The sequence below is a fragment of the Akebia trifoliata genome, chromosome 16, assembly GCF_017979445.1.
Source record: "Akebia trifoliata isolate Shusen 1 chromosome 16, ASM1797944v1, whole genome shotgun sequence".
Classification (NCBI taxonomy): Eukaryota; Viridiplantae; Streptophyta; class Magnoliopsida; order Ranunculales; family Lardizabalaceae; genus Akebia; species Akebia trifoliata.
Window position 1 is genome coordinate 26,875,095 of NC_141390.1, and position 16,776 is coordinate 26,891,870.

At 34.8% G+C, this 16,776-nt stretch overlaps 1 protein-coding gene across 4 annotated transcripts; it reads right to left on the bottom strand.

The window, feature by feature from the left end:
• Positions 1-257: 257 nt before the first annotated feature.
• Positions 258-12,511, bottom strand: LOC147383134 (dyggve-melchior-clausen syndrome protein). Of its 4 annotated transcripts, none has more exons than XM_086427749.1 (18): positions 12,031-12,511; positions 11,317-11,556; positions 9,013-9,076; positions 8,794-8,923; positions 8,543-8,687; positions 7,511-7,762; positions 7,329-7,413; positions 5,087-5,189; positions 4,533-4,658; positions 4,228-4,341; positions 3,773-3,891; positions 3,529-3,616; positions 3,323-3,415; positions 3,084-3,173; positions 2,791-2,910; positions 2,576-2,667; positions 2,204-2,261; positions 258-602 (listed from the first exon to the last, which is right to left on the bottom strand). In XM_086427749.1, the coding sequence occupies exons 1-18, from the start codon at positions 12,215-12,217 to the stop codon at positions 546-548; spliced, it is 2,163 nt and encodes a 720-aa protein (XP_086283875.1). In that variant the 5' UTR covers positions 12,218-12,511; the 3' UTR covers positions 258-545. The 4 variants fall into 4 exon arrangements, with proteins under 4 accessions (XP_086283875.1, XP_086283874.1, XP_086283873.1 ...); XM_086427748.1 differs by having other exon boundaries at positions 2,204-2,258; positions 8,543-8,690; XM_086427747.1 differs by having other exon boundaries at positions 8,543-8,690.
• Between the last annotated feature and the right edge of the window lie 4,265 nt (positions 12,512-16,776).

Consider the following 16,776-nt stretch of genomic DNA (forward strand, 5'->3'; position numbering starts at 1 on the left):
ATCTCATGGTGTAGATTAGATTTAGATTCAGCAGAAAAATGGTGTTTTGTCCTAGTTTATGCTCCTCAAAGTTATATTCTTTTCCATGGATGAATCAGAAAGAGTAGAAGAAACAAAATACAGAGAAGACACAAGCCACACATTTGACACTTTTGAACATCTTTCTAACCAATTTACATCTTTTGTATGGGAGGAGGGCACTATTCAAATGCTAAGTTATCGTTTCGGATCAGAATTTCACAGAGAACATAATCCAGTGAGTATCAATGCGCTTTCAAAAATTTAAATGGTCGAATATGCTTGTAAGGATGATATTGTTTTTACACGCCTACAGTTGAGGAACCTTTTTTTTATTCACTGACGATAACTGAATACGCTTTAATGGAAAAGGACCTCAACAGAGTCGGATTCGAATCAACATATAAACAGAAAAGAATTGGAGAATACATTATACTATTCCATGTATATACATATTCACCGAGGGCAAGGAGTATACTCTGATGGATGTCTTCAAGCAGCACCCGCAACAAGATAAGACATCCATTCTACACACTCAACTCTCCAGTTCGATCCCTATTAGTTTCATCTTCAGCCTGGGCATCCTGTTTCCAAGCCAAGAAAAAAATCATCACGTCTTTCCATTAGAAGGAAAACAAGGACATAACATCAAAAATGGTTATGTGGAAACAACATAATTTGGGAACTATTGGGATCCACTGAACAAACAAGAACCATAACGCATCAGATTACGACTATTTAGCTTTTACATTATTAATTCTTTCAGCACAATGACATGTAGTATCCAGGTTTTGTTTCTAAGAAACACTAGAATTATGGATTTGAATAACCCTAGAGATTATAAAGGATAAATTTTGTAACCATTTCAAAAAACAACTAAAGCTATGGTATTCAAGTAACAGTTACTACTTACTTGAGGACCCATGCAAGTAACAGAATCTGTACAAAAACTGGATTAGAACTAGATTTTCACCCCAATTTAAAACATGGTATGGGTATTTCTTGATAACTTGGTGATCAGCCAAGGACTACAAAAATACATAGGTGTAGTGTACTTCTAGTTGGCTTTTTCATTATCAAGTATTAACATGCATGTATGCCTTACATTACCAATGATAAATGTATTTGTCATGCCTCTCGCATGACTTTTGACTTTTTCTCCCTATTTGAATATTTCTCCCTAGTTGGCATTTTCATAGTCATGCCGCTCCCATGATTATTTGACTATTTGTCGATCATCTCGTGTATCTTCTTCAGGTGTAAGGACTTCAATGAGTTTAGGGGTGTCTTTTAATGATTTTGTTGCTATAGATGGTATTGTGTCCGTAGTATCTCTGTTTCTTAGCTTTGCGTCTGTAATCTTTTAGTTGGTCATCTTGACCACCTTTACTAAATTTTCGTTGCTTATATAAATAAAATAAAATAAAATGGTTCTGAGGTATTAGGATTTTAGATTACATTTTCATCCCTGATTTAGCATTTTTTTAGCAGTTTCATGTGTTATACTACAAAGCATAGCCAAAAATCACTACCTGGCACCAAGCAAGGTTGGTGCGATTGATCCCTAGCTTGGCTTCCACTCCTTTTTTTTTGACACTCCAATCTTTGTGATTATAAGGGGTTAGAAGTGCCATTGCCATGTCTAGAGATTATTTATATTGTATTCCCATAGGATACAAAGTAAATGGAGACATTTTTCCCTTCCCAATTTTATTCCTTTTTTTTGCTTTCCAATCAGTAGCTATGATTTGACTCAAAACGATTGCAATTCAACCTTGAAGGAAAGCACTTGTCAGGAGTCAGGTTTCTAGTCCCAGTGGATGGGTTGTTTTCAAAGCCTTGGTCCTTTTAGCTATAATATAGTAAGGGATGTGGTCGGTTTGTTAATGGCACAGAGATCAAGCTTGGATCCCAAATTCTGGAAGGGAAGTCGAGTGAATTTCAGATTGCAAGCCCATGTGGGGTTACTCCAAACTCCTGAGAGATGGACGTATCACCATTCAAACAGGCCCCATATAGCCTATGAAGTGCAAACATTTGAATGGCAATATAACCTACAGAAACAAAAGAAACGGAAATTCTAAATAACTCTAGGGCCAATAAAGAAATAATGATGATGTTGGCAATAATAATAACACATAAAATTATTATTATTATAGGTAGCAAGGAACTTCAAGTACTTTACCTCTACAGGCAGACTGGCTGGGAATAGATTAATGGCACCAGGATTATAACTGAAGCTGCTGGGAAAGTATGATGTAATCAGCATCAAATTGGGACGCAACATATATAAGCAATTAATTGAATACAGATCTTCGATTTTAATACAGAAGTAAAAGTTGTGTGATGTGTTCAAAATAAGTAGAAATGTCTTTATTGTTTCAGAGTATGGCAGAAAATGGCCAAGCAATAAATGAAACAATATAATGGTTTTTGGCACCAAAGGTGTTAGATGCAGAATGCCAGTGCTTGTATGCTTATTCTTGGGTTTGAAACTTGTTGACTGGAAAACATAAAAAATTTGTAGCGTAGGGAGCCATAAGAGTCTGACCAATACCTGCGAGACAGTACAAGCTGCCACACATATGGAATGAAGAACTCCTCAGGATGATTTTCTTGCTCATATGTGAACCGTAATTGAGTAAACATCTGCTCAGATTCAATATTTCCAAAATACAAGTTAGAGGCATGTTATTTTCCATGAAAATAATTTTTCTCAAAAAAATAATTGGACTACAATTTCTAATGCCAAATAGACCAATAACATTTTACCTTCATCCCTTCACCTCGCCAAGATCGGCAATTGATGATTATGATTTGGAGGACTTCCTCCACAGACCATTCAACATCCATTATCTGGGCATCCATGCGGCTATTGAAAAAATCTAATACCTAAAAAGATGGAAGGTCATAAAAATATGTTACCCTCGAAAACATGATTGAACAGAGACATCAAGTACTTGTACTCAGCTTAGGAAAACTATTAACCTGAGCTGCTTTCTATGGAAGGTAATAACAATTCAAAAGGCAAAGAAAACTAAGCACTCAAAGATTAGATTGCTTACAGTATAAATGTTTTCAAGCAGTTCGTTAAAGCGTGGATGGTTCTTGAAAGGCTGAAAGACCTCCTGCCGGTGCATTATTGCATATACAACCTGCACCAACGTGAAAATTCAGGCATATGAACCATGAAATAAATTGAGATGATCCCAAACTGTGAGAGATATGACAAAATAGTTTCATATATGAGGAGATTGAAAAAAAGGTATAAGAACACAAGCGTAACTAAATTAGATGATGATACCTCGGGATTTCGAGGCAGGGCATACGTCAGGATTGCATTTAAGATCTCCAGCACAATTCTTAGGAAGTCGGTATAAATGTGAAGCTCCGTTGTCTGCAATGATAAAATCTTTTTCAGCTATAGGGGAGGATAGTGAAAGGTTAGTAGTAAACAAAATCAAGACAGATCACAAGCACAAAACCACAAGACAGATGAGAGAAAACTACCATATCTTCAGCGATGCTGCCTCCTTCTATTGAGTCTGGTTGAGTTTTAAGCACCTTATCATTTTTTAAGTCTGCTAATTTAGTATACCTGGATGCAAGATCTCAAATTAATAGCCAGCAAACACAGAGAAACTTGACAAACTTTTTTCCTCATCAAAGGAAAATAAATGATGCATGAATGTTAATGACAACAGTTTAATTGTTTAGATCAATGGAGAACTAAGAAGGCTCAGGAGTGCCATACTTGCGTGAGAGCATATCGAAAAGGCTAACCAGCCTCTGTGATGCATATGCACTCAACTTGTGAACGTGTGGTGCCATGTTTGCCAAAGTTGCAAGACAGTTTGTATGGAGGTAAACGTCCTGTTAAAGTACCAGCTGTCAGTGCAACAACTAAATAATCATATAATGAAATCTATAAGTGAGAAGTAATTTCTTAATGTGCACATTGGAAAATGCTGTAATTGCTGCTTATTTATGGACCTTGAATATTAAAGAATGTTTTTATGTCTCCATGCTTCTATAGCTTTAACAAACTGCCACATATCCACATCATTTAACCAGACCAGAAAAAACAGAAGAATTTCATATTAATGTTCAAGGCCTCAGTTAAGTTGCTCACTAAAGCATTCTCAATAAAACCCTATGCAGATACATGCACATAAAGAAATCAGCTGAAACGGATGTTCCAGACCATACCCGCAGCTTAGACAGGTTATACTTGACAGTCCTTATGAGAATTATAACCATCAGAGATCCAAGAGATGTTTGATAGAGGCGGCGTTCTTGGTACCATGGAACACTAGGCAATATCTGCAAAAGAAAATAAAATATGATTACAATTTTTATACACCGAAGATGCATAACGAACTAAGGGTGTCAATGGGTACTGGTAAGAACTGGAACTGAGATTTTATTTAGGTTCCGGTTCTGGGTATATGTGGGACCAACCCAGAACTGACCTGTTGACACCCCAAATGAGAAAAAATACAAAGAATTCTTACCATCTTGTGAATGCTGGCATTGAAAGACGAATCCTGACTTAGTATGAGAAGGATAATCAGTAACATGTAGATTTGATTAGACGTCCTCCTTGAAGCATTATAAAGTGTTTCCAGAATGGGCATCAGCTGTTCATTGCATTGCCAAATAGCAGCATGGTTTATATTAGTCTATATGACAACTAATACTCACTGTATCGTCAAAGTAAATTGACAAATATGCACTAGATCTTATGACAACAACACGTGGCCAGTGTGAAAAAAACACTGGCCTTGTGTCCAAACGAATTAAATGGCAAGGCCCATGCTTACAAACAATGCTTATAGAGGTTTTAAGGTTCAAACAAGAACCATTTTCTTAATAAAGTTCCACCAGTAACAATGTCAGTTTTTTTTAATAGGTAAACAAACTTTATTAAAGAGGGACGGTCAAGATGACCAAAAACCCCGGAGGAAGCTCAAAGAAGCTACAACAAAGAAAACTAAAACAAAGAAACAATGTCAGTTTTATACTTAAATGAAATCAACTAAGGGAATTGTGAGATGCAGATGCATACCAATGTATCCAAATCAGTTCGCACCAAAACATACTCCAAAAAGTCTGAGTTCCCATGCACCAATGAGTACAGCAGTAGGACAGAACTTTCATCAGCCAAGCACCTGCAAAGTAAAACCTGTTAAAGGGTACTCAGAAGATCTAATGAAGGCAGAACTTGCAGAGAGAGAGAGAGCACAAATTCAGTGGGCAAATACACCACAATTGCATATCCAATGTTTTTATTTCAATTACATTTTTTAAAGAATATATATCATCATTTTAAGAGAATTGCTCCGCATTTTAGGTCCTGAGAACTATTTCCTTCTCTATCTTGGAATATACACTTGAAAAAACAGTCCTTGAAAGTAAGAAACGAACAATCTCACCAATTTCATACATCAAATCATTTTCTAAACTGGGATGAATAGAGGTAACTTTCTTCAGAACAATTTCCTTGGTCGCTATTGATGGGATTGAAGAAATAGAGACAATTAAACATCGCATTGAGGCCTCAAAATACATATTATTTAAATCATTAATGTGATCGGTTTCTATCTCCCATTTGTGTTATAAAACTGCATACAAATCACTGTAGTTGAGACTCAAAGCCATCCTAGGCTAATGCCTAGGAAAGACAGCCCCGTAAGATTTCATCTATGCCTATGGTAGGCGGCCAATGCTAGAACGCCTACCATTGCCAAGCATTGGCACCCAGGTGGGCTGCACATGGCCCAAAGCAGAAAATTCCACTCCAGATGCATCAGCTTGGCCCTCTTTACAGTTATTTTTTTCAAAAAAGAAAGAAATAAAGAGAACAACTATATTCATCCCGTATTCGAGATAGGCAAGGAAATGAGAAAAAGTAAGCTCCTCTAAACATATCCGATAATTTTCCAAGAAAAGCTTAGCCTGGCAATTTTTTTGGTGTTTAGGGTTTTGTTTGAGACAGGAAAGACACTCTCAGGAAGCTGGAAACCTTTGCCCAGATGCGCACCTTTGGATTCATTCACCCAGCTACTCAATGGATTATGAGGCGAAAGAAGAAAGAGAGAAAATGCCATACTGTGTTTCTTTAAGGGAACGGCCAACTCACTTCCTTCCCCATCACATTCTGATGTCAGGGTTGAAAACTATCTCTGAGGTAATTTATCCTGTATCATTTTTGTTTGAATTCCATTTTCCGTATGCAGACACCACAAGCATTGGTAAAAAACTTTGCTAAATTAGTATATTCCTTGACTATTTATTTGTTAACTTTTCTTTATTTTATTTATTCTTAAACATTATTTTTTTTCTTTTATATCATATTAATAGATTAAATTTTGCATCGCATTTGTTTTATTTAAAGGTTAATTTCCTCATAATTCGTGTAATAATTATATAATTATCTGTGTACAATGCATGTGTATTTTGCTAGTTTTAATCATACAAATTGCAAATTTTAAATTGTTTTAAAAAAATTGTGCCCACAAAACCATTTTATCATGACAGGTTCACACCTTATCTGATCTGCTTGTGTTTAGAGCAGATCCTGGCAAGGTGGGAAAAGAAGACCTAGATTAAAATCAAAGTTGCTGGTATATCAAAATCAAGCAGAAGCTATATAATTGGTATTTCAGGTAAATATTGCTGTAACTGTAAATGCCGCACATGTAGATACGATCAGCATCAAAACATTGTGCAGATATTCATAGTGAATTGAAATGAGAAAAGAAATATATATATATATATATAGGGTCAGGTTCAAGGGCCATGTGAGAAAACATGTAAGAAAACTTTCGTTTTTCAAAATAAGGGTTAGAGGTTTTGGATTGAGCTGATTTTTGCAAGGATGGTCACATGATGAGAAGATCATCCTCACAAAAAATCAGCTCAATCAGAAACCTCTAAATCCATCAAAAGTGATTTACAAATTAGTGATAAAAATTGAAAAAAAATCGACGGTCCACATTCTAAATCACTTTTAATGGGGTTAGAAGTTTCAGATTGGGCTGATTTTTTTTTTGGATGATCTTCCCATCATAGAGATCATCCTCACAAAAAATCAGCTCAATCTAAAATTTCTAACCCATATTTTAAAATTTTATTACCGCCGAAAGTTTTCTTACATGTTTTCTCACATGGCCTTGAACCTGACCCATATATATATATCTATATATATCTATATATATATATATATATATATATATATATGAAAGAAACTAATAAACGTAAATCTACAGTTATCAGCAAATTCTGGAATAGGTGTAACAAATACTCACAGCCCAAGTGTGTCAAACAGAGAAGCAAAAGGTAATCTCACAAGTGGTCCACTGTGTGCATTCCCCTCAATATCCACACGATCAACTGGAAGCAGAGGATTCATTTACACCAAACTTAATATTGCTGGAAAACACAATGCCATTCCAATAATAAAAAAAAAATAGAAGAAAGATGGTCTTACATTCAACATCTCTAGCCTTTTCTAAAGCCTTGCAGTAAGGGTTATCAATAAAGTATGAACTTTCTGTCAGAAGAGAGTCTGAAACAGCACTGCCTTCACCTTCATCTGTTATGGGCTCATTTACCATAACACATTTCCGATAATGAATGAGAACAAGTATTACAAGAAGACTGTTGTCTGCCAGTGAGTTTCTTGAACCTTCACCACCACTTGGACCGACAAGGTAATTGAATGGCAATAGTACAAGATTTGCTGCTAGCCAAACAAAAAAGTATGAGCAGCTTGTACCAGGAAAAAAAATTCTACAGAAGCATACCCTATGCTAACTTTGGATCCTCAATTAATAGCAAAGAAAATACAATCATTAAAGGGATAAGAAGAATTCAGTCCGAGTGAAAAACTGGATCCTTGGATCACTCTCTGATGCTTAAGAGTGTCATAACAACAAAGGACATGGAAACAGGATCCTTGCTTTGAAGGAAAGACTAAGGTCTAATGAGTTTGATCAACTAGATCAGCCTAGATAAAACTTGTCACCCAAAACTGTGAGGCAGAAGTCAGGAACAAAGACCACTATTATACACAAAGATTTAAAAAAAAAAAAAAAAAAAAAAAGACAGAAAGAAAAGAAAAAATAATAATAAAATAATAGAAAATGAATTGTGTAGCAAAAACTGCAATTATGGAAATGATCATAGGATCCACTGAATAGTGATGTGTTTTACCCTTTTTTCACTACAATATTTTATTCATTAAAAAAAATGGAAATAACATTAAAGACATGATGTATGCATTGTTAGAATTTTATAAGTGGAGATGTGATGTATGTATATTGTTACTATCAGAAGCATGTGGCATGGCGTATTTTTTGTTATTTCAAATCAATTCTAGAATTAATTTGTCAGAATTAAACCATCTGGATGATTTTCCAGTCCATGATTCAAATATCACCCAACAGAAGAGTTGTAAAGGAAAAAATAGAACAAGAAATTCCTTCAAAGAAATGAATATCAAAATATGAAACGACCATACCTGCTGCAGAACCAACTTTCTGAAGAACACCAGGCTGCCCTCCTCCAGAAAAAATGGAATAAGATGCACCTTTTAATGGAATACGAGGCCGCATAATATAATTAACTAGTAGTTTGCGAACAACCAAACCAACCAAAGAACTTTCCTGCTGGACAGAAGTAGCACTATGAGACAACCACAGTAAGTATTGAAGATCCTAGACCAACTGAAAAAATCCAAACAAGAAAAGCCAAAATGTCCATTCTTGTCACCTGAATCATCGCTGCATCAATGAATGGGTGTTCATCTCTTGGCCCAGGAGATGGCCCAGAACGAAGCTGAGTTGACATAGCCACAATCATAAAGTTCAATACTTCATGATGCAGTAGGTACGTTTGAGAACTTGCAACATAAAATATGATAGAAACTCAGGAGTACAATAGAAGAAACTACTCAGAATGTGAGAAAATTTTGAAGAATCCAAAACATACCTTACATCTGATGTACCAATAAAACTAAGAACACCATGCATAACAAAACTTTCAATATTTTGGCCTACAAAAAATAAGACATGTTATCAAATAAAGGCCCATAAGCATTAACCATCTCACAGACTATAAAGATCCAAAGCATGAAAAGAGGAATAAGAAGGACAATATGTTCCATTGGTAAGAGAATCCGAGAGAAACTAAGCAAAGTTTTCTCAATACCTGAGAAAACGTAACTTAGTTTACCACCCCACACCTCAGTGTGCTAGTGAAGTCTGTGTGCAGTGACACCACAGACCTAGGATCAAGACCCCATCTTCACAACAACTTGAGTTTCAGCAGGCAACAAATACTTCCAAATTGCAAACCCAGGTAAGACAATAAAATAAAATGGAACTTGTAAAAAAAATTTCAAAAAACAACAGACAAATAAACTCCCATTCAACTCTATTTATATACCCCATCTTCAGCAGGCAACAAAGACTTTTTTTTTTATCGATAACAAAGACTTTCAAATTTCAAATCTAGACAAGACAATAAAATAAAAAGGAACTTGTAAAAGAAATTTCAAAATAAAATTAATCGAATAAACTTCCATTCAACTCTATTGATATACATATCTTTTTTTCCGAGGCGCGTGCCTACAGATTTGTTATTGCCATCTAAACCTCTTTCATTTTCAACCTTCCACCAGACCAAGGCTTTTAAACACCAAGGAATAGGTGAGACACTTCAATGGCCTAAGGAGGAAATCCTTGACAATAACTCTTAAAAGTCATCCAAAACACTTGCACCAATAGAAAATGAGGCCCAAGATATTCCTAATAACCTCTTGGACAGGTTACTCCTTCCCCTGAAGAACATTTTTGTTTCTCTTTCCAAATGCTCCCAACAAGCAACACAGGGGATTAAACTCCAAAGAATCCTTTCTTTTGATCAAAAAGTTGGGAACTGCCAACTGTGTGTGTGTGTGTGTGAGAGAGAGAGAGAGAGTTGATTTAACAAGGAGAGGGTGTACGAGTGTTGGAAGTCCTCAGAATTCTTGGGGAAGGAGAGGATTTTTTGGAATTTTATTTCCCCAGACATTTCTTGGGGTTTATGGAAAGAAAGGAATGGACAAGCCTTCCAAGGGAAGCAGCATTCTTTGCAGGAAATAATCTTTAGCATTGTGTGTTTGTTGTTTTATTTGTGTAAGCAATCCAAGAGTTTAGGGGGTTCTCATTTGAAGATTTCTTGTTTACGTGGGATCTTGTGTGTAAAGGGTGGCCAATCTTGTGGCGTTGGTTGTCCTTTGTTTTGTTTTTTGTTTTTTGTTTTTTGTTTTTTTTCCCCTGTTTTTGTGGCCTTTGCTTTTTTTTTTTTCTCTCTCCTTGTCCTCTTTTCAATAAAATTTTGGTTATCAAAAAAAGAAAAGAAAAGCCAATGAATATGGATGAGAGTCATGAATGAGACGATAGTTAATAGGCTCACCGGTAGATTTACACATAGATCAAAAGTTGGGAGAAATAAAAGGTCAGGCATAACATTGTCCAAAGTAAGAATATTATCCAAGGCATTTAACAACCGAAAAAGGCCACTTTAGATGGGATCTTGGAGCCCAAAAATACTGAAGCTGGAAGTTCTACTCCTCAATCAAATCCGGCGATCTTCCTCCAAAGGAAATGTGGGCATGAAAGATATCAACTAATCAAAGCTAGAACTAGCCTGCTAGACTCAAGCTCCCAATCTCAAGTGGTATCTCGACACCCATTTGACAATATTATTAAAGATTACTAACACTAAAGGTCCCAAAGAAGCCAAGGAATTACTTTTGTCAGAGTGCAAAAAAGAAGGAATTGCTATCTAAGGAATACATGATGCATGATGGATGGATGGGAGGATCGTTCTTGCCCGTACTAGTTTCAAATATATGATGAAGATGCAGTCGGATAACACCATCCAAAGAATCCCATCTAGGATATAACTTGACCAAATTTTGACCTAATACCCATTCAATCTACCCCTTCTTTTCACAATGTAAAGAAGTATGGAAAACAATCAAAGAAAAGTCTAAAATTAGATAGAAATTTGGACCATCCATCAGGTTAGCTTTTCACCTATCAAATCTTAAAGAAGACCATCAAATGGTAGGTCTAAAAAGCTTGCATGTGTACCACAAGTTCAGAAAGGCACTGAAACTTTAACTTCTCTGATGCCCATAACTAACAGACCCTTTTAACTGGAAAATAATGATCTTAACACAAGCAGTTACATCATGGCATCATAAGCAAAGATTTCTAGCTAATGAATTATTAATCAGTGAATTACCCCTCAAGATATCTTCTGGTGTTGCTTCACCTTCACCTATGGACAGATGTAATTCCTCAAACTTATCGCTTTTAGCATTCTCGATTAAGTATTTCAGAAACACAGATGATATGTATACTGCATTTACAGCCTTCGTATAATCTGTTGCAGACTCAGTAGAGGTTGACATAAAATCTTGCAAACTCCGAACCAGATGAATCAAAAGCTTTGCAAGATGTCTCGTGTGATAATTGTTCTTCGCTGCACAAGCACAAACAAAGCTAAGACAATGAGTACCCATACTTGGAACAGTTATTCCCCCTCCCACCCCCCCCCCCCCCCCAAAAAAATAATAATAATAATAAATAAATAAATAAATAATAGAAGAAAGAATCATGATCTCATTCCCTGAGAAAGCTTAAGTTCTACAAATGTAATGGTTCACAACAGAACTAAGTAATAATCTATTAGTTCAATTTAAACGAATTTTACACATTATGAACAGGAAAAAATTGCATATTTTTATGAGTCGAACTTCGAATCCTTTGTGTCAAAATCCATTTAAAATACCTAATTATCGATTTCTAGGTAATGTGCCGCACTGTTAACTACATAAGTTGGAAAATTTTAAAGAAACTAACAAGAAAAGAATAACTGAAGAAATGATCAAACAAAGATAGCTAAATTACTTAATTTTTTTAGACGATTGAGTTGAGAAGTGACAGAAGTACTAACCAAAAGCCTCGCATGCTTGAAGAATTCTTTCGTGCGGCCATTCGAGAATGAGAGGAAGCTCGAGCAATTTCTGCCAGAAATCTGAGGAAATTGGGAACGATTTCTCTCCTACTAAGGTGGTGATTAGGTACTCTGCCGTGTCTTGTGGCCGCGCGTTTTTTTGCGGCATCGAAGGCACCGCACCCATCTCAAACCCTAACACAAGATCACAAATCAAATTTCGAAATCTTCGATTTGAGATTCACGAGCACCGACATTGCTGAGGAAGATTAAACAGAAGAAGATGATATGGAAATGGAAGAACAGAAAGAGATGGAGATCAAAGTTTTCTTGTTTAGATCTGTCGGTCCAAATCGAAATCCCTAAGTTTCTCTGCTCGTCAAGAAGAAGAATCACAGAGAGACAAAGAGAGAGAGAGAGAGGACTTCGGTTTTAGGTGACAAGGCGTTTTGGTCTCTTTGATGATGATGATGGCCATTAACAGCACATAGATTACTTGTAGTTGACATTCAGTAATAGTTATTTGGGTGATTTTGATGTACCCCTCTACATTTTGGTGAATATTTGAGATACCCTGTGTTTTGAAACTTATAACATACCCTTGACCTAAGTTATACTCTAAAGGGCTGAAGATTGATAGAAATTGACCTAAAAAACCTTGCTTCAACCTCTAGTCCAAAACCTAATAATTTTTCTCTCCGTAACCAGTCATCTTCAATCTCTATGGTATATTTTTCCTTTTATTCAATTAGGGCATATAATGGATTGGATTCAAATCAAGGTCAATTTGGGACCAATTCAACAATAATTAGATAGGGGTGTACATTCGGGTACCTAGAACTGAACCTGACCCGAGTTTTTGGGTAAGAATTAGGTATACATGAAATCGAAAAATCGACCCATTAATTTTTGGGTACAGGTAAAGATAAAAAAGGTATATAACACATACCCTACTCATTTTGATTTTACGGGTACAAATTCAAGTATATATTAAAATTTAAATTTTGATTTATTTATATAGATAAATTTAAATTTAAAGTTTAACTCTAAACTAAAATTCAAATTTATAAATATATATATCTTACTACATTAGAAAATTTATAAGAAAAAAAAAGAGTATATGCAAATTGTATAAGACATTTATAAATTTTTTTAACTTAAAAATCTAAATATTTTACAAGTATCAAGTAACGGGTAATAGATATTGAGTTTGGTATCAGGTATTTTATGGGCCTATAATAAGTTCAGACTAATTCTATGTCATAGAAATCATAATCAAATCAAATCAAGTCGGGTCTGGGTTCGGGTCGATTTCGAGCACATTTCAAATCAGTTTTCGAATGAGTATTAGTTATTTTATACACCCCTTATTATCATATCGAACTCTCCGGTCCAATAAACATGGGATAAGACCCTTATTGAATCCAAATTTTATTGGATCTCAATATTAAGATCCAAAACAATAATAATTGGATCGTGTCAAGATAGTATCACATTTGATTTCATATTCAATATCCAGATAAACTTCTCATATTTTATCAAATCGGGGCCAATCAAATTATGATATGGTTGACCCAACATCAACTTGATAGACTATCAAATTACATCCTTATCAAAATTCAAGTCCCTTGACCCAAATCTGAATATGTTGGAACTAATTGGAATTCAATCTGATCCATTGATAATAATATTATATGATTTTTGAGAAGTAGGTGATAAATTTTTTAGTAGAAAATCAAGGATTTAAAAAAAATAAATAAATAAAGATTATTGATTTGAGATGAGATGAGGTTGAATGTGCTACAAATAATTTATTTCAAGGTTTCAAGAGCTTGAATATTAAATACGTTTGGGAGAAAAGTGAAGGGTTTGACTAGAAAATGAAGAGGATGGCATTTAAGTCATTTTCAATTCGTCCTCAGTGTAGACGGAGGTCAAGGTGCATATGTCATTATTTTGAAAACACATGGGGGTATTTCAAATATGCAACAAAATATGTTCTTAGTTTACCAACATCGAGATTAGACAAACGAACTACGTACTTGCGTTTGATGCAGACTCCATATTAAATGAACTCGGCAATTAAAGATTTCATCGCATACGTCACACAGCTTTTAATGTCCATTGATTTTCAGATCGACGGTGTTGGAAAGCTGTGACACATGTTTTTTCGGTAGTTCACTTTGTATCTGATCAAACCTTTGTAAGTTGTAGCCACGAAGTTAATATAGCCAGGAAAAAGGGAACCAAATTTTAGTGTAAATGCATCGCGTCGTCTCGCCGACTAAACAAAAGAATCAAATGGAACCGAAACTGCGTTCGAACATACGTTACCACTCTGGCGGGCTGACCCGCTAACCGAGCCCACAAAACTGGAAAAAGGGCTTGGGCTTGGGCTCGGTCTCGGGCCCGATCTTGCAAAGTAAGTGGGAATAATAATTCTCAGATCCATAAAGTTTTGGGTCAGGGAAGGAATTACAATCCCCAGCCCAACAATTTTGTAATTTGTACTTCCAGTTGGACCCATATATACACACTTAACCTTCATTCTTATTAGGATTATTACTATTTTGCAGCTTACGGCACGGTCATCCTCTTTGGGGTAAAGGGGGTGAAAGAAGAAAGATAATAGAGTTATAGGGGTATTATAGGAAAATGGTAGAAAGGTAAAGTGATAAAGTTGACAGTATTATTGGGAAGGGGTAGAAGTGAGAAGCGAGGAGAGAAGAGGGAATAAAGTTGAAATTATTCTTGAGATGCGTGCGAAATTGAAAGGAGTAAAAGATGAAAGATATTAAATTTTGATGGGTATTATTGGAAAAGGGCCAAGGGGGGTGAGGGTAGGGTTGGCAACAAATCGATTCGGTATCAAATCAGTACCACTTCAATTTTGATTCGAAATTTTTTAAACATGTATCCGATCCAATCTAAACATATGCCCTATTTTCAAATGATTAATGTTCAAAAAATAATAATAATAATAATAATAATAATAATAATAATAAAAATACAAAATCATATAAAATTTTTAAAAATCTACTTTCCAACTACAAATATAGAGGGAAACGAAACGATTAAAACGTTTTATCTTTATGTCTTTATATGAAATTAAGAATAATAAACAAATTATTAAAATTTGGATTAGATTTTTTTCAGATTGATTTGGTGTAGATCGGATTTGATCCGAAATTGTTTCAGATCTAAGCTTTCAATCTGAATCCGATTTGAAAATCTGATTTTTCATATTTTTTTCCGGATCAAACTGATTTGGACTTTGGGTATATTTCGAATCATTGCCAATCTTAAATGAGAGAAAATACAGTAAAGTTGAAGGGAGAGGGGGAAAAGCAGGGTTGTGTGGACCTCACTCATTTGTTTTAATCTTTATAACCCCACAAAAATGTAAATGAGTGAGATTCACTATGGAACTCTTATAAATATCAAGTTAGAAAGTTCAACCATATAATAAACTAGAGTTTATTTAAAATGAGATTGTGTGGATCCCACTCTTTTGTCTTAATTTTTTAGAATTGCTATTGGCACCCCAACTTTTATTTATTACACCTTAATTTTTTAAATTATTTACTACACCCTATTAAAGATTAAAACACACAATTCAAACATTACAAATGTTCGAGTCAAATTATTATCTCAACATTACAAAGCATTATAACAATCATTCAAACAATTTCAATAGTTATTTACAATTATCATTAGGCTCATATAAAATCTTAAACCTAGAAAATACAAATCTAGCAAAAGAAAACATGCGAATGAGATTCTATTGGCACCCCAACTTTTACTTATTCTACTTATTTGCATTATTTTTAATTGGAGTGTAATACATAAAACTTGGGGTGCCAATATCAATTTTCTAATCTTTATTCCGTAAAATTATAACTAAGTGGGGTCTTTCGTTGTGTTTTATTATATATTTATATAATAGAAAGTACCACACAATTTTATTCAATTACAGCATTCATCACCTTACAATTTTGTGTTCATTTTGATTTCTTTTAGAACTTACTATGCTCCTATTATATTTATAATTACGTCCTTATATAAAATTGTGCACATTAACATTTAAAGAGAATTATTGTAATTTGTTCCTTACAATAGTGTCGCAAGGTCAGGGTAGATATGAAAGCTAGTAGTTCCTATGAACTATTTGAGTTTGAAAATTGTTATTTCCAAATGTTCTTATAGTGGCAATTATCTTCGAAATAGTGGTTGCTATGAAATGTACGATGGGCATGTAATGTATGGCATTATTTCACAATTGCCATACATAATGGAACCCGATAAGATCGAGAAACATGTTCGCGTAATGAGCATATCAGAGATGAGAATGTTGAATTTGGTAAGTAAATAGAATAATAAAATTAAAGTAACAAATAGAACTACAAGTGAAAATATAGAAATTACTCTAATGGAATACCAGCTGAGGCAAAAATTGATAGAAATAATTAGATCTTGAGTACCTCTAGTTAGAATGAATGTGCAAATTTAACTAATGTTTCAAAGGGGAAGCATAATTAATGGTTGATTTGATGGATCGTGATCGTGATCACTGCAGCTATCACCGAAGATTAAAGATGTAACATGTAGAATAAAATAAATTTAAGGAATCCCTCGAGGTTTTGATGATTACCCCTGGAATGCAAACTTCACGAGAAACGAATAACGCTTTATGATCTAGCACTTAATGAAAATAGTAGAACATATTCTTTGGCACTTATCATAAAA

Excerpts from the sequence above, each read along its gene's own strand:
- LOC147383134 (XM_086427747.1), bottom strand. The coding sequence starts at position 12,217 with ATGGGTGCGGTGCCTTCGATGCCGCAAAAAAACGCGCGGCCACAAGAC. Across the intron at positions 3,416-3,528 it reads GCAGCATCGCTGAAGATATG|ACAACGGAGCTTCACATTTA; the intron begins GTAGTTTTCTCT and ends TTATCATTGCAG. Across the intron at positions 603-2,203 it reads CAGCCAGTCTGCCTGTAGAG|GATGCCCAGGCTGAAGATGA; the intron begins GTAAAGTACTTG and ends GCTTGGAAACAG.